Here is an 18,784-nt window from a genome sequence, read left to right as displayed (position 1 = left end):
CAGCCAGGAAGAGGGACCGCGGGAGGTTGGCTGGTCAGGGGGGAAGGATCACGGGAGGTTGGCTGTGGGAGCACACTGACTACCAGGGAGCAGCTCCTGTGTTGAGCATCTGCCCCTGGTGGTCAGTGCTCATCATATCTACCGGCCGATCATCCGGTAGTAATGGTCGCTTAGACTTTTATATATATAGATTAGGGGAAGATGAAGATTGGATGTATAAAGTATGTGTTTTACTTTAAAGCAAAGTAGAATTCCTATTTCTTAGATTCTACTATAACTTTGAGCTACTGTATTTATTCTTCCATAACTTCAGAATCATTTTTTGTCGTTACAAAAAGATCCTGTGATTTGAATGATTAAAGGTTAATTTGAGAAGAAATGGCATCTTAACTATATTCCATTTGATAACACAGACCAATTATTCTATTGTGCCTCTGAATAAGGTTTTACAATTTTTTTCATATAGGTTCTTGCATACTTTCTGATGAAAGTATTCGCAGACATCTTATTCTTTTTTGTTTCTATCATAAATGAAATGCTTAAGAAAATAATTTCTAGATTGATTAGATTTTTATCTTTCCATTGTTTTCAGGTCTCAGTTCCCTTTCATCACCACTTGAATTAGTTGCTACCTCCTTCTGAATCTTGATAAGAAAGGGAATCAGAAATTTCAGGGTTTTTCTCCCTATTCTTAATCCATCCTATCCTATATAATAAAAGGGTAATATGCCAATCAACCAAACGGCAGAACGACCGGTCGCTATGAAGTGCACTGACCAGCAGGGGGCAGGCGCTCAACACAGGAGCTGCCCCCTGGTCATCAGTGCGCTGCTCAGCCACAAACCGGGCTGACACAGCAGCAGTGGTGGGAGCCTCTCCCACCTCTGTGGCAGCGCTACAAATGTCTGAAGGATGCTTAGGCAGGGAGAGGGCCTAAGCCGTCAGTCTGACATTCCCCAAGGGCTCCCAGACTGCTAAAGGGCACAGGCTGGGCTGAGGGGCCACCCCCTAACCCCAGACTGCACGAATGTCGTGCACTGGGCCTCTAGTTTCAGAATAAATAGATTTTTCATGGATTGCTCTTCAGAGTTGCCCGCTTCTTTTAAAATAAAATTTATTTTTTAAAAATTCAACTATTTTTCTTTGCCTTATAATAGCAGAAAGGTCTATTTATGATTAGGTATAGAGCAGGATTCCTGACATTTTGGGCCACATAATTCTTGGGGGTGGAAGAGTGGTCTCATGTTTAGCAGCATCTCTGGCCTGTACTAACTAGATGCCAGTAGCAGCTTCTCATTGGGTTATAACCAACAATGTTTCTAAGCATTGTCAAATGTCCCCTTGGAGGACAAAATTGCCCCTGTTTGAAAACCACTGATTTTAATCAAGTAGATGATATGAACTCCATCAGAGACTAAGCTTTATCATTATAGGATTCACCTCCAATGTCACTTCCTCAATAAGAATTCCTCCATATAACCTATCTAAATTAGGATACTCTCCCTACCCAACACCACCATACATACACACATACTCTTTTCATTAAATACCACAGTAGATTTCAAAGTGTGGTCCGCTTTCAAGGGGTTCGTGGGGTCAAAACTGTTTTAACATCAAACTAACATACAATTTGCCCTTTCCCACTATACTGTCATTTGCACTGATTGCTGGTGCTGACCCCTTAGCCAGACTCAAAGCAGTGACACCAAACTATACTAGCTGTCATTGTAGTTTTTATCACCATGCACTCAAATGAAAAAGAAAGTAATGTATAGGGAGGTTCTGAAAGATGAATAGGGCTGAGGTGGAAATGGATGGGGGGTGGGATGGGGAAGAATAAGACAAAGGCATGAAAAACAGTATAGCTGATCATGTGCTTTAGTTACTTTCAATGAACAGAGGCAAGTTGAGATGCCAGAACACAAGAATAAGGGAGGGGTTGAAATTCACCTAGAGAAGAGAGATGAGGTCACAGAGTCTTATGGGCCATGCAAGGAGTCTGCAGTGAAGGTTTAAGGCAAGGGAAATATTTTAGAGATAAGAAAGGTCATGAGGATCTTCACTAAGTAGGAATGGAAGTCAGAATCAATTCATAAACCCCTCAGGAAGTAGGGATTTGTACTATCAGCGAAAGATGACATTTTGAAGGAGAGCAGGGAGACAAGATTGGGATGAAAGTCAGGTTTGGGCTGTAGTGATTAGGTAGAGGGAGATATTCATCATGGAAACAAGGAACACAGAAAGAAAACCAGAAGAGGTTAACTCCCCAGGAAGACTACTGGTGGAACCACTGATTTTAGGAATCAGATAAATCATTTCAACAATAAAAAAACCACAAAATTTAAGTAAACTTGAAAACCTCAAATGAAAAAAACGAAGAAAAAAGTTAGAAATTTGTTTAGTAGTCAGCAGTACAGGAGAAAACCTGGTGTTTAAACAGCAGCAAATGTTGTATTTTAAAATACAAATTGGGATTTATTAATTTTTTTTAAATCACCTCATAATTTATTTACATTTGCTCCTAATCAAAAGATTGAAAATACAAAATAATGCCAAATACATACCTTTTCTGCTTTTTTGTCAGAAATGTCTTGCTTCTCCAGCACGGCCATGCTCTCCTTCAGGTTCTTCACGATATCTGCTGGAGACTTGTGAGACTTCCCAAATGGGAACGGCATGGCGGTGGCGACAGGCACCTCGCTGCACTCTGCCTGCTGTAGCTGGGGACACAGTACAAGGTACAAGTAAGAAGAAAGTGATGTCAATTAGAAGACATACTTTCTAAGTCAGTAGGAACTGGGAAATCTACCAGTATATGTGAGAAATGATAATACAGATATATCTTAGAATTGTAGAACACTTCTACTTCTCAAAAACCTTTTTTATCACCTGCTCTTCCAACCGTTTCCATTTGAGGAGGAACATGCAGGTGCTGACAATGTAGGGGCAGCAGCTATCCTTCACAGGGCACCTAGTTCTGCCAAGCCAATGCTGAGTACTAAGTGGCAAAACCAGCTCAGGTCTGTTTTGATCCAAAATATCCTTAATAGCTATCTCTATTTTACAGTTGAGAAACTGAGTCAAGGAGCCTCAAAGATTAGGTAAGGACCTTAGTCAAACAGCACTAGCAACAGGCCCACTATCTGGGTCTCTCCAGGGGCCTCTCTTCCAGTGTTCATGCTGTTCCTCCTAAGTACTTTGGTGGGCACACACTTCCACAGCCCACCCACCCTCCCCTTCCCTCCTCTTCAGTTAGTCACAGCATAGGAGTTGGAGAGAACCTTGAACAAACCTCCCATCAGATCCTCAAATCCTTAACAACCAGTTTCAACGTGTACTCTTTCTACCTACATACAACTATCTCCTATGAAGGAACTCACGGGGTAACACCATGCAGATAATGAACTTCTGAAAGTTCTTAATTTTTGTGGGCAGCAGAAAACAACATTCACACCAAATCAACCACAATATTACATGGTGCAAAAAGAGACATCAACCTGGCCAATGTGGCTCAATCGTTGAGCATCAACCTATAAATCAGGAGGTCATGGTTTGATTCCTGGTCAGAGTACATGCCCCCGGTTGCAGGCTTGATCCCCAGTGGGGGGCATGCAGGAGGGAGCCAATCAATTATTCTCTAATCATTGATGTTTCCATCTCTCTCCCTCTCTCTGAAATCAATTTTAAAAATATATATTAAAAAAAAGGACACATCAACTATTCCAAGAACTCACCTTGAAAAAACAAAGTTAACAAGACAAACAATGTAAGTAACTTGGGAACATGTCAGAAGTGACTCAGTGGTTGAGTGTCAACCTATGAACCAGGAGGTCATAGTTCAATTCCCAATCAAGGCACACGCCCAGGTTGCGGGCTCGATCCCAAGTAGGGGACATGCAGGAGGGAGCTGATCAATGATTCTCTTTCATTACTGATGTTCCTATCTCTCTTTCCCTCACCTTTCCTCTCTGAAATCAATAAAAGAAATATTTTAAAAAGTTATGATTTCTTTCACTAAATAAACTAAAATAAGTTAAACTCATAGGCATTGAACCTGGTATAAGACACCAAAAGATAACACTTTTGAGAAGAACCTTATGGCTCACTTAGGTCAGTGGTTTGCAAACTGTGAGTTTCAAACTCCTATATTTAACTGTCCCTGATGCCTACCCCCACCTCTGTCAAATTAGAGAGAGGCAAATCTCAGATAGCTCAACCCTACTTTGTCCCCCCAACCCCCATCAACAAAAAATTTCTCTATTGCATAGCATTATACTTCTTTTGAACTTTGTCTAAGACTTCATTTGAAGAAAGTATTTGTTTTTCTCTAACATTTGAGATACAGCGATCTACATATCTATTTACAAATAAGCATTCAGGAGAGAAAAAGCATGCAAATAAATACTAATGTTAAACTTACAATTAAATCATGGACAGGTATGTTATTTTGTGACATTTTGATGTGTTTTCATCTGAGCACTCTCTATACCCAAATATCACCTATCTAGCTCATATTCTGTCAGCTTGTAAACCCTTCATTGTTTAATTAAAACCACACTTTATTAAACAAAAGGAAATGTCCTCAAACATAGGTTCTCAAAATTCAAAGGTGCATAAATTTACTTCTGAATATCTTTTCTATGACAAGAATTGTGGGTCAATTATAGGCAACTTACTCCCATGGGACTGTTATGTTTTTCTTTTATTACCTGCCTACATGGAACACAAATCCTGGATAATTATTTTCCATCATGTTTCTCTTTTCAACTTTTTTTTCGAGGGGGGTGAGGAGAAAAGAGGTTGATTCTCCATAAACATTGCGGATTCACACAGTCAACTCTCCGAAAATATCTTTTCTAGTACTCTACAACGAATGGCAGTGATGCCACAGTCAATGCTGGGTGGAGGGTGGGAATGAAACGGTATTTTGCAGGAAATGTTATGGTGCTATGCAACAGAGATATTTTCAGCTCTGGCTCAATGGTGGAAGAAGTGACTTTCCAGGGCAAAGGGGATTTTAAAAAGTCTTACTATACACCAAATACTGTTCATAGTACAGAGTACAGCTGCCGAAGACAGCACAGATAAGGAGAGGCACAACACATTACTCCTCGTAATTAGTACACCAGGCAGTCAAGAGTTTGCAGAACATATAAACTAATAAGGCTGTATTTTGAGGAAATACAGTGAGCAACAAGGACCGAAACAAGACGTGGTTACTCCTCAGCAGGATCCAGTCACAGTGGTGAAGCTATTTATGACATGTTCACATTTGCTCTTCTTCTCCTCTCCCTCTCATTCCCTCACACGTCATATATTCCTTTATGATATATTATTTTAAAAATATAGTTAAAATAATTAAGTAAAAATTAAAAACTATACAAATAATTTTATTATAACACTTGTAATAAGAATGATATAGTTCTTATTTTATTTGTTTATTGACTGATTGATTTGAGAGGGAGAGAGAAACATCAATTTGTTGTTGGTTGCCTCCTGCATATGCCCTGACCATAGATTAAACCCACAACCCTGGAGCATTGGAAAGAAGCTCCAACCAACCGGGCTACTTGGCCAGGATTATATAGTTATTATTTTAAAGTATTAATGTAATAAACAAATCCTTTGCTTTCTTTCATTTAGGTCCTCAAATTCACCAATTCTTACACAACTCAACTGTCAAAGATTTTGCAGAGCAAAGACAAGGAAATAACACCCCTTAAAACTTCTGCCTTAGAATCTGTTTCTTATGTCTAAGTTTGCTATGTATTAAGCTTAAATATCTTATACTAATGTATGCTACTCAGTGATCCAACTTTTAAAATAATTAACTGACAACATAGAAAAGTTTAAAATTAATGAATGGCTCTTATGTGAAGACCAAGTGGGTAGAACATTGCTAAAAGGGAAAGAAGAGTCATGCTTTAAGAAACAGAGCTCTTATTAAACATGTTAGCTTAATATGCATAGAGATACTGAGTATTGATTGTTACTGAATTTATGAGTGTAATAAAGAAAACATAAGCAGCTTGAGGCAGATGTTATGAGTAATATGGTGAAATCATGGATGTGTCATACAAGTATGCTCATTAAAGTTGTGGAAAAGATACCAAAAACAATCGATCCAAAGAGTTGAATAGTGGAGAAGGAAAAGGAGGGAAGAACTGGTATTTTTTCTTACAAGCCCTTTTTGTAACTATTTGCCCTCCTTCAATTACACACATGTATTATTATTTTTTACACATGTGTGATTTTGAGAAATCAATGAATTATCTAAAACAATCCCTCCTTAATACATAAAAGGTATTATCCGTAACACAAATGAATGGAAAGCTAAATGAAAAAGTAAGGCTACCAATGAACTAATTGCATTAATCGTGAAAGCTGGATAGAGCCAGTAAATTATAAGTGTTTTTCAAACTTTGATCATGATCTACAAGTAAGAAATGTATTTTTTTAAAAATATATTTTATTGATTTTTTACAGAGAGGAAGGGAGAGAAGAGGAATACAGAGTTAGAAACATCAATTCAGCTGCCTCTTGCACACCCCCTACTGGGGATGTGCCCGCGACCCAGGTACATGCCTTTGACCGGAATCGAACCTGGGACCCTTCAGTCCACAGGCCGACACTCTATCCGCTGAGCCAAACCGGTTAGGGCAAGAAATGTATTTAATTACATACTTGTGCATGCGGATGCATGCAACAAAGCTAAAGCTGATTTTTTTCTATTGAATACAATTTTATTTTTAAAAAATACATGATTGAACAGATTCATGAATCACTAATTGATTTTAGTGATTATAAAGAGGAACAAGAAGACTTGGAACCAAATAAAAACTTTGTTTTAAAAAAAGTTGAGCTTCCTTGCTTCAACTCTTGCTTCATTCAGTCTCCTCATTTCAATCCTTACTCATAAGAACTAGAGGTTAATCCCTTTGTCAAGCACCAAATGACTATCTAACAATGATCAAATAATAGCAAAGGCACCACTAATGGACTCTTTAGCCCACACTGCTTTTTCCCATAAGTGGAAAAGTGCCTTCAAAAGAGCCTTGTCCACCATCAAGCAATACAGAAGCAGTACCATTCAAAGTGTTCCGGAACCTTGAAAGATGTGAAACACACAGGCACATATCTGAATTTCTGAACTGAGAATTCCAAGAGTATGGAGATTCTCAAGCTAAAGGTACCAATGGTTAAAAACAAGGGCTATGATGGCTAAAAGACACCTTTCACCATAACAATCTGCCTGCCTTTCTCATTTCCCCCTTTCTTCCTTTATCATCAGCAGTATTTAATTAGAAGTATTGGGGGAATTTTAGGAACTAAAAATAGCAAGAACCCATTGATAAATGCCCTTCAGTAACTTTTCATTGCCCTTATAATAAAATCCAAATCCTTGCCCTGACCAGTTTGGCTCAGTGGCTAGAGCGTCGGCCTGTGGACTGAAGAGTCCCAGGTTCGACTCCGGTCAAGGGCATGTACCTTGGTTGCGGGCACATCCCCAGTAGGGGGTGTGCAGGAGGCAGCTGACCGATGTTTCTCTCTCATGGATGTTTCTAACTCTCTATCCTTCTCCCTTCCTCTCTGTAAAAAAATCAATAAAATATATTAAAAAAATAAAATAAAATCCAAATCCTTGCCAGGGCCCTCTAGGCTTTGCCCATCTTCAACTCACAGCACAGCTCTCTGGCCTTTATTACAGAAGTCTACCCATACTGAGATCCTTCTGTTCCCTGAATATGCCTATTACTTCTAAGCCTGAGCACCACATTTGCAAATCTGGTAAGACCTTAATTTTTAAATCTTAATGGTGAGAATATGGGCCTTTATTGCTACTCAACTTTTCTGTATGTTCAAATTTTTTCCTTAAAAGTGTTTTAAAACTGCCTAAACTGTGTTTTGAACATAACTGGAGTTCATTTAGAAACTAAACAAAAATTATAATTGAAAAAATTTGCCCCTGTCCTGCTTAAAAAAAATTAGTTCATAATAAATCTCAACAGGACTTCTTGTGCTGAGCCAAAATTATTAATGCAACTGGGAGAAAGCTAGGCGCTGTTAAGGATTCTAAAGAGGACTTGGAAACCAATCTCTCAAACTGGAGGAAAGCATGCTCCTGATGGCAATCAGTGCCGGGAGCCGGTCCATCCTTGCTGTTTCAAGGGACCTGGTGTATATGGCATACTGTTCTTGATATGTTTGCTCACCTTCTTGGCGCTGTGTGTTTTGACCAGGGTCACCTCTCCGAGAAAGGTTGTTTCCCCAGGTAGGGATTTTCCCCTGAAGTTAGGGAGGGAATAAAACCTGTTAACTAAGTGCCAGTCGGGTAATTAATCACTTTAACTACGAACAATCATGCTTAAGCTACATAATCTTTACTCCCTGGATTGGAGATAAGAAACGCCCTAACCTTTGTAATAGAGATTGATAGGATTGAATCAACTTGTATAAATACAGATGTAACAAGACAACAGGAGACAGAACTTAGAAGACAGAACCTACACAGAATCTAGAGACCGAAGAACTTCGCTGGAGAGAACATGGCAAAAGATCCTGGACAGAAACTGGCAACAGAACCTGGATAGAACATGGCAAGAGAACCTGACTAGAACATGGCTACAGAACCTGGCTGGAGAACCTGGAGAACCTGGCTGGAGAACCTAGCAAGAGAACATGGACACAGAACCTGGCTGGAGACCCTGACCAGAACTCCGCTGGAGATCCTGACCACAACTTCGCTGGAGATCCTGGCTAGAGATCCTGGCTAGGCTGCTGATCAACTGAACACTGTCTCCGTGTCATTCCTTCTTCGCTGACTCCGTCCACACCTTTGGGGACCCCTGGACCTGCTGGGGTGGGACCCTAGCAAATCAGTGATGTGCACCTGAATCCCCCCAAGAAAGGAGCCTCGGAGGGTAAATTTAACTTGAAAATTTGGGGGGTGAGTTGGGGAAGCAGGGGTGGAGAATAATTTAACATTCTACTTTTATATTAAAATAGACATTTATGGAATTTATTAAGTCTGCATGAAAGGAATTTTCATGACTATTTAGCACTGCACACCTCTTAGCTTTCATGCGCTGCTCTCCTCTAATTGTATTCCTGTCTCTCCAAATGCTCTTTCTTTCTGCATTTAATTCAATGACTCATCTTTATGTCCTTCAAGGTTCCACCCTTGGCTGTCTTTTTACCCTATATTCTGAGTAATCTCATCTACCCATGGTTTCAACAACCTGAAATCTATTTCATGCCCCAACCAATCATTAACAACTGCTACTCCTTATACTAGTAGATGTCTTCCAGAGAACTCAAACCTTGTCCCCAAACTCTGCTTCAAAGGGAACAGATACATTATTCACCTAATCACAGAATTTGGTCATCATACTAGACTCTCCACATGTTAACTCTTCCATAATCAGTTCACAATTTTAGTCAATTCTATTGTCTAAATCTCTCTAACCCCACATATACCAAGTGTGTAGACCTTCACTATTCTCCACATTGGGCAGGGGTTGTTGTCAATGGGGCCAATATCATCCATAGGGGTTGTTTGAAAAATTTGTCAATGACTGTCACATTCACTAACCACTAAAATAATTATATATATTTAAAAAGCAGCACTGCTTTTTGTTTACATAAGCATAGACTTCTGCTAACTTCTATAATCTTGCAGGGAAAGGGGTTGGGTTGGGGGGTCAGAATAATAAAAGGCTATCTACTCCTGCATCTGCGCTCATAATTGAGCATTAAACTTCTAGCTTTTAAAAATGGTTATGTTGGTTAGTATGCAAAATTCAAACATTAAAGGACCAAACAAGATAGAAAGTGAAAATCACCTGCAAAGCCTTTGGAAACAACTGATACTAACAGTTGGGTATGTATTCTCCCTTTTATTACTTATGCTCTATATTTGGGGTCTTTTGTACTAAAAGTATACTCCTTTCTCCAAAACCAATTAAGACCAGATGATACTAGAAATGGTCACTTCCATTTTAGAAAGCACAAAAGTTCAAGTCACTGCTGTTACGTTAATACGCCTAAAAGTACAAGCAGCTCCACCCCATGAAAGTGCTAAACATTCAGAGAACCCACTGAAAAATCAAAGCCTAACACCATTAGAGTTAGGATTGTTAGGCACTGCTGTTAGGCAACCTGATTGCTTTTGGCCTGTGCAACATACTCCTAACTCTAACTCTATTCACCTATATATTAACAAATACTGAAAAGTAGTCAGGACATTCATTCAAATACTAACTGTGCCCTCATTATACGCCTCAAACTCAAGAATTGTATCAATAGTACCTGCTCTAAAGAGGACAACTTTCTGGTGTGTGTGTGGAGTGGGTGTAAGTTTTTAGAAACAATGATGAAAAACTGCTGAATGAGAACACATTCCTAGACAGTTGAGTTCATAGGCCTTGACACTAACATATGTTAAATCTAACTCATAAACTTGGTGGTCAAATGCAAAACTGCAAACAAAAACCCCACATACAATAAGATTGTCGCATACAAGAACTATTAAGGTACTTAATTAAGCAGTCACAGAAAGTGTGTAATTTCAAATAAATGCTGAGTATCTACAACATGCCAGATATTGTTTTAGGTGCACTAGACCAGTGGTCGGCAAACTGCGGCTCGTGAGCCACATGCGGCTCTTTGGCCCCTTGAGTGTGGCATTTCCACAAAATACCGACTTCTGCACATGGGCCACGAAGTTTCAACTGCAGTGTACATGCGTGCTCGCACGTGGCATTTGGTGGAAGACCCACACTCAAGGGGCCAAAGAGCCGCATGTGGCTCGCGAGGCACAGTTCACCGACCACTGCACTAGACTTATCCATATAAAATGGATGATCTTATCCTAACTTTTTTAAAATTTTGGCATCTAAAAGTTTGATTCAGCTTTTAAGTGGAGAGAAACATCAATGTGAGATAGAAACACTGATCAGGTGCCCTGACAGGGGATTGAACCCACAACCTAGATATGTGCCCTGACCAGAATCGAAACCGCCACCTTTTTGGTGTACAAGACAATGCTTCAACCAACTGAGCCACCTGGCCAGGGCAGTATACATGCTCTTCTTAAAAGCAAATGGATGTAATAACTTGGCTCCATTAAATAAACCATGAATAGCTTCAAGAAGCAGCTCAATCTTTGGCTATTTACCAAAGCTACAAAATGCATAGTTCATCAACTATGTCAAAACCAAAACTAAGTGTTTAAGAGCATTTAAAACTTTGAATGTGTTTTGCAATTAGTATATCTTTATCTTGACCAGACTTTCTGAGGCCAATGATGTTCAACTCTGGATACTATGCAGGAATCATAGTGACACTCTTTTACAACCTAGATGGTAGAAGTATTTAAAAGAATATAAGATCTAGAAACACAGTTTTGGTTCAATCCCTGGGATTCTGTTTCAAAGGGAACCAACCTGCAATATTAATAAGCATCTCTAGCAATTCCCCTGCAACGGGTGCTTCTAATTACCATACGCCAACCTGCACTGAGTCACTTAGAGTGAGACTCTCTCCAAACTCTTATTTTTGTCCTTCCTGGGATTTTTCAATAGGAGAATTATATATTTTTGTACGTGATATGCTCCAATTATTTCTTCAAAGAAAAGTGGCAAGATTATAATAAAAAATAGTAATAGCAGCTGCTATCTTTGAGTTCAAACGACACATCAGAGCTTTGGCTCGAAGTTTCATTTGAAATAACTCATTGAGTTTGACAAAGTATGATAACTTCCACACTAGCATTGCTTAGTTGTGGGACAAAGTCAATCAAGAAATCACAGGCCCCAGGTCTTCCTGGGAGAGCGGGGACCAGAGTGCCCGAGTCTGAATTCTGAGAAATGGAGGTGTTTAACTTGGACCAAGGAGCATTTAAAGCTTTATTTATTTATAGCTTCTTATTTAAAAACAAAGTGTTGAGAAGAAATCTTTGGTTATTCATACAAAAACGGAGTTGATGGAAGAAAGACAAGTCATAATCTAATTGTTTTTGTCTAGGGCAAGAGTGAATGTTACTGATGAAATAAACCCTGAAAAGGAAAAAAAAAATAAAAAATCACTATATCATGTATTCATGAGCTTTCTCCAGTTAGTCACCAAATAATTAAGCTATTGGGTGGAGGCAGAATATATTCTTTATATGTAGTAACTATACTTAAATACATGTTAAATAAATATGATGTCAAACATTTGATACATTTTTTCATAATTATAGGTCTATGACTTGCAAATATTTTTAAAAATGAATTTATAGACATGTCTTTTAGGAATGAATTCCACTGGCAATGTGACAGAATTCCTATTCCGGGACTTTATCCCAGTCCAAGCCAAGCCAGAGGTAAATAATAGGTCTAGAAGTTGACAGAATACACCATCAATCCTGGGCAGCAATTTTAGTGAGCATCAGGTAGGATTATTTTTTGGTAGACCTTTATTATCATGCCCTGAGCATGGAGGCATCCACGACAGGAGTAAATAGAAAGTGAGAGATTTGATGTTGAAAGAACTTTTGAACAGTCTAATAAAACGTGTTAATATATAAACTAGTGGCCCGGTGCACAAAATTCGTGCGGGGGGGGGGGGGGGGAGGTCCCCTCAGCCCAGCCTGTACCCTCTCCAATCAGGGACATCCCTCTCGCAAACCAGGACCGCTGGCTCTTAACCACTCACCTACCTGCCTGCCTGCCTGATCGCTCCTAACTGCCTCTGCCTGCCTGCCTGATTGCCCCTAACCTCTCTGCCTGCCTGCCTGATCGCCCCTAACTGCCTCTGCCTGCCTGCTGCCTGCTGGCCTGATCTCACCCCTAACTGCCCTCCCCTGCCACCCTGGTTGCACCCAACTGCCCTCCCTTTCTTGGCTTCATCTCGCCCCCAACAGCCCTCCCCTGCCAGCATTATCTTGCCCCTAACTGCTCTCCCCTGCTGGCCTGATCACCCCTAACTGCCTCTGCCTACCTGATTGCCCCTAACTGCCCTCCCCTCCCGGCCTGATCTCGCCCCCAACGGCCCTCCCCTGCCCACCTGATCTCGCCCCCACAACTGCTTTCCCCTGCAGGCCTGATTGCCCCTAACTGCCTCTGCCTGCCTGATCGCCCCTAACCGCCCTCCCCTGCTGGCCTGATCTCGCCCCCAACTGCCCTTCCCTGCTGGTCTGATCTCGCCCCCATGGCCCTCCCCTGAGAGCCTGATCTTTCCCCCAACTGCCCTTTCTGCCTTGGCCCCCACTACCATGACTTTCTCCGGAACGAAGTTGGACATCCAAAAGATGGCCAGTTGACCCTGTCTAATTAGCACATTACCCTTATATTAGTACTAGGGGCCTGGTGCACGAAATTCGTGCACTGGGTGTGTGTGTGTGTGGGGGGAGTGTCCCTCAGCCCAGCCTGCCCCCTCTCACATACTGGGAGCCCTCAGGCGTTGACCCCCATCACCCTCCAATCGCAGGATCGGCCCCTTGCCCAGGCCTGATGCCTCTGGCCTAGGCGTCTGGCTCAGGCAGCGGGGACCCGCAGCTGCAGTGGCCCCACGATCGTGGGCTTCGCTTTAGGCCCAGGCAAGGGACCCCAAGCTCCTGGGACTGCCAGCTTCGACCCTTCCCAGCTCCCATTGCTGGCTCCACCCCTACTTCCTGCTATCACTGGCCAGGACGGAAAAGGCACCTGATTCTCTGATCATGGCTGGGGGGCAGGGCAAAGGCGGCCCCAGGGCCGCCTTTGCCCTGCCCCCAAGCTCTTAGCTCCCCCCTGGGTTTCCCATCACTGTCAGTGGCAGGGGGCTTCTTCCTGCTTTCCCTTTCGCCTCCCTGCATTGTGCCTACATATGCAAATTAACCGCCATCTTGTTGGCAGTTAATTTGCATATAGCCCTGATTAGCCAATAAAAAGGGTAGCTCGTACGCCAATTACCATTTTTCTCTTTTATTAGTGTTGATAGATTACCAGCACCAAACTAGCCTGTGAGCTGTCTAGGAGCAAAAGCCGCCATATATTCATACTCAATCTGTCCTACGCTCAGCATAGTTGGCAACAAAATTCCTGTAAAATTTATCCAGTTGTGGTCTTGTTATAGATTTAAAAATGAACCTTGGGGGAACTGACTCAACCACAGGACCCCTTCATTTATCCTCCAGGCATTCCAGATTGTCACCATTCCTCTTTAAGAGTGTGGTGTTTCAAACTGGTCGCTATATTCCATATGTGATCTGACCAGCCAAGACTACCTATCCCTATATTTCATAAATGTAGTCTTAAAACTCCATTAATAGTTGTGATAATCACACTACATGGCTGCAATTGAACAATTTAACTGACCTAAGTCTTCTCCATTAATGAACCACATCTTTACCCACTGTTTACTATTGCATCAGGACTGAACAATTATTTCTATTACTAGAGGCCCGGTGCACAGATTTGTGCAGGGGGGAAGGGTCCCTCAGCCTGGCCTGCACCTTCTCACAATCCAGGACCCCTCAGGGGATGTAACAGTGCGCCAAGCGGCAGGTAGCTAGGGAGGAGCCGGCGCCATACAGCTCGCACTCATCCTGGCCCGTTGCGCCCGCCGCCACAGCTGCGTTAGCCAGCTGTGAGCCTGGCTTCTGGCTGAGTGGTGCTCCCCCTGTGTGAGTGCACTGACCATAGCAACTGGTTGACCAGTCGTTCTGTCATAACAGTCACTTAGACTTTTATATATAAAGAAATTGCTTCTGGTTGAGATTCAGTATACAGTATGACATTAAAATTTTTTCTTGGATCTTGACTGTTGTCCAGTGTGCTATTAGCGTTCTTTACCAGATTCCTGTCAAATACAAATCTGATCAGCAAGTCACATGGGTTTCCCTTAACTCCCTGTTAAAAGCACAAATACAGAAGCTTTCCAGTGAAAGCCTGTCAGGAATCTCTATTGTGTGTACAGTCATTTAAACAATCACAGGGCCACCAAGCCACCTAACTGCATTATTGCTAGCAGTGACAGCTTACACATTTCTGACTTTATGACACACATGTATTCATATATAAAAAATAAGTACCCCCCCTCCCACACACACACAAAGTATCACCAAACAGCATTATTCTTACTATGTAAAATTACACTGATATTCTCTATTCTATGCCATTCTATCCAAGTACCCTGCTCCCTTTCCTCCCTTTAAAAATGCTAGTCATAGCCCACTTGGCTGATGTTTTGTTTATTTGTTTGTTTAATCCTCACCTAAGGATATGTTTCTGTTAATTTTAGAGAGAGAAGGAGAGGGAGAAAGAAACATTGATGTGAGAGACAAACATCAATCGGTTGCCTTCCACAACCCAACTGGGGAATCAAACCTCCAACCTTGTATATGCCCTGACCAGGAATCGAGCTCAAGACCCTTCAGTGCATGGGATAATGCCCAATCAACTGAGTCACATGGGCCAGGGCTATGGTGATTTCACAACCAACTGATAGGACCGAACCTGTAGTCTGTAAAACAGATTTAAAATTAATTTGAGTAGCTTTTATTAATGACAACTACCTTATACACAATGCCGAACTTCTCAAATTACCACAAGGCAAAAAAGATTTTAGCATGTAGTTTAAGACTTAAAATCATAGTTACATATTAAAAAGCAGTATTTAGAAACTTCTGTAATACATAACTAATTAACTGGTTTCCATGAGTATTTTAAAGGTCTTTTATCAATATGGATCTGCCATCCTTAGTTTTATCTTCACTGATTCACTTACAGATATTCTAAGGAATTAAGAGTTACATTATCATAGTTTTAATATTAGTTTCAAAACACGAACTCCAACTATTTCTTTACAAATTAGCACTGTATTTTAACAATATGAAAGTTAATCAATGTCCACATTTTAAAATGTGAAACTGTCAATCTTCAAGGATGAAATTATAAATCCATTGTTCTTTGTTAAATTCACTACTCACTTTGCCACAGGTTGTGTAAACATAGCCCATATGATCATTGGTAAACATCATGGCCTCACCAGTGTTTTAGTAAATAAAAAAAGCAAATAGCCAATTCTGCTCTTTAAAAAAGATAACTCCTTAAAAAGAAGGCATAGTTCAAACTTGAACTGTAAACAAATGAAAAATTTGAAACAAAGTTAAAATACAAAAAAAAAGCTTTCAGAAAATATTTTGTCAAGCAAGACAGATTGAAAAAGAAATTGCTGTGGTTCTAAAAAGTTACACCTGAGAAGGATGAAATGATTTTTATTTTTTCCTTTTAGTCATTTTGATGAAGATACAGTATTCTGAAAAAAAACAATTTCCTTTTTAAAATTTACAACCTTACTTCTAGAGGATCAGATGTAAACCTGGAAAATCACTCTCCTTCAAGGTCCCAGCTGCTATTTCTGTTCTGGCCAAACGCCCATAAAAGCACCAACATGCCACAAAACCAGCCTTAGCTAAAGCACCATAGTTGGAGATTTGAAGGTTTGTTTTCTTTTTAAAATGCTCAAAGGCCACCTTGTGGTGCTATTTAGTGTAAATAGACTTTTTCCAGCAGTATATTTACAGTCACAGAATAAACAATGACATGGCTCTGTAGAGATCACGTGGAACATTTTACCCAGGGATGATTTCTCTGAGACTTCTAAACAGTCAATACTAGTATATACTTTCTACCCTCCATGTCAACACACTAACTAGTATATGGAGTCTTGACCGGGTTGAGAAAAATTCGAGATGAAATAATAAGGCTATAAAACATTTCATTTCAGAGGAAGTAACTGAAATTCAGTTGTCAAATGATTGGCATGAACAAATATAAAAGCTCTTGCTTGAACTTTTGGAGAAAAGTTCCCAATACCATAGCCAAAACTTAGCTTGTGGACCAAAAGATGTGGTCATGCCTCATCTTGTGGCACACATTCACTAGGAATTGTTCCAGGACTTAGAATACAGCTATGAGATGAGGCATACACACAGGAAGACTGAAATCTATATTAGGCTGCCCTATCCGGCCAGTGGTTAGAGCATCGGCTGGCATATCGAACAGTAGCGGATTTGATTCCTGGTGAAGGGAACGCACCTGGGTTGTGGGTTCATTCCCTACACCGTTTTGGGGTATATGTGGGAGACAATCAGTTGATGTGTCTCCTCTTTCTCCTCATCCCCCCCTTTCTCTTCCTCCCTTCCACTCTCTCTGAAAAAGCAATGGGGAAAAAATCCTCAGGTGAGAATTAAGAGAGTAAGAGAGAGTGAGAGTGAGTGAGAGAAGAGAGAGAGAGAGAGAGAGAGAGAGAGAGAGAGAGAGAGAGAGAGAGAGAGATCTACAAAAGTTTAATACATGCCACCTGACTGTATGAAAAGAACCCATAAAATAATTTGGGTAGCAAAATCAGAGGCTACACTGGACACTGTGCTAAAGGTCTAAAACTTCAACAGAGGAGATGCTTCTTTAACTCTGTTTTGTACAAAAAGTACATTTGGGTAAGAGTAATGAAATGTATTACAATTAATGGGAGAGCTCTATGTAACAATCTCAATAATCATAAGGAAACAAAAATTATTTTGTTATTTCAAGAAGCTCTGGTGGGTAATAAAGTATTGAGCAAAAAGGAAGGCAGGTGGTGTTGAAAAACTCACCATAAACCCAAGTTCTGTTTACAGAATAACCACATGCCTTCATTTATTGCTAAAAGAACATTCCACACTTTATGGAGTGGTACTTTCCAGGTGAGTGTTGACATCACAACATAATCACTAGGGAAAACTTGCTTTTTTATCTGAAAGCTGTATCTAAAATTCACAACAAACACATCTTATATCCAAGGGAGCATAAAAAGTTAAGTTTTAGGTAGAGGCCCCAAAACATTCAAAAGAGCTACAACAGATACATTCACTTACATTAAAAAGTTATTTACTAGTACAAAAATTCTGAGCATGACATTTGATTTTTTCCTTTACTCTTTCAGCAGAATGCTACTAACTCAAGTAAATGTGGTAACTAAACCAAATATTTATGAAAGTGTTGTGTAACCTGCAAAAAATCATACAAATAGACATTATTGCTGTTTTTTTTTTTAATCTATTCATCTGCTGAGGGCACTTGGGCTGTTTCCAAATCTCAGCTAGGGTTGCATATATTCTGATTGGTGTTTCAGGTTTCTTAGGATATACTAGAGACCCGATGCATGGAATTCGTGCAAGATTAGGCCTTTGCAGCTGCGGCTGCCTCAATCCCTCTGTCACAGGCGAGGCGGCTGCCTCGATCCTATGCTACAGGCCTGGCTTCATCACAGAAGGACATCGGAAGGATGCCCCATCTACTTAGCATATTATGCTTTTATTATTATAGATTCCTAGAAGTAGGATGACTGGGTCAAATGGGAGTTCCATTTTTAATTTTTTGAGGAAACTCCATACTGTTTTCCACAGTGGCTGCACGAGTCTGCATCCCCACCAGCAGTGCATTAGGGTCCCCTTTTCCCCACATCCTCCCCAACACTTGTTTGTTGATGATAGCTATTCTGACAGGTGTGAGGTGATACCACATTGTTGTTTTAATTTGCATCTCTCAGATAATCAGTGACTTTGAGCATTTGTTCATGTCTCTTGGCCTTTTGTATGTCCATTTTGGAGAAGTGTCTATTTAGGTCATTTGCCCATTTTTTAAATTGGATTGTCCCTCTTCCTTTTGTTAAGTTGTATGAGTTTCTTATATATTTTGGAAATTAACTGCTTATCGGATGTATCATTGGCAAATATATTCTCCCATGCAGTGGGCTCTCTTTTCACTTTGTTGATGATTTC

The 18,784-nt window shown here is 40.5% G+C and overlaps 1 protein-coding gene across 5 annotated transcripts in view; it reads right to left on the bottom strand.

Moving 5' to 3' along the window:
- CAB39 (calcium binding protein 39) overlaps positions 1 to 18,784 on the bottom strand; it is an 81,076-nt gene that overhangs the window by 42,075 nt on the left and 20,217 nt on the right. For 4 of the 5 annotated variants that reach the window (XM_059703486.1, XM_059703483.1, XM_059703482.1 and 1 more), the window contains exon 2: positions 2,565 to 2,720. The exons of the other annotated variant lie outside the window; for it this stretch is intronic. In XM_059703486.1, coding sequence (XP_059559469.1) covers positions 2,565 to 2,678 — 114 coding nt within the window. In that variant the 5' untranslated portion in view covers positions 2,679 to 2,720. The remainder of the gene's footprint in view (positions 1 to 2,564; positions 2,721 to 18,784) is intronic. 5 annotated transcript variants of the gene reach the window in all.

This window comes from Myotis daubentonii, chromosome 7 (genome assembly GCF_963259705.1).
Source record: "Myotis daubentonii chromosome 7, mMyoDau2.1, whole genome shotgun sequence".
NCBI classification, from domain to species: domain Eukaryota; kingdom Metazoa; phylum Chordata; class Mammalia; order Chiroptera; family Vespertilionidae; genus Myotis; species Myotis daubentonii.
This window is presented reverse-complemented; position numbering and strand designations above follow the sequence as displayed.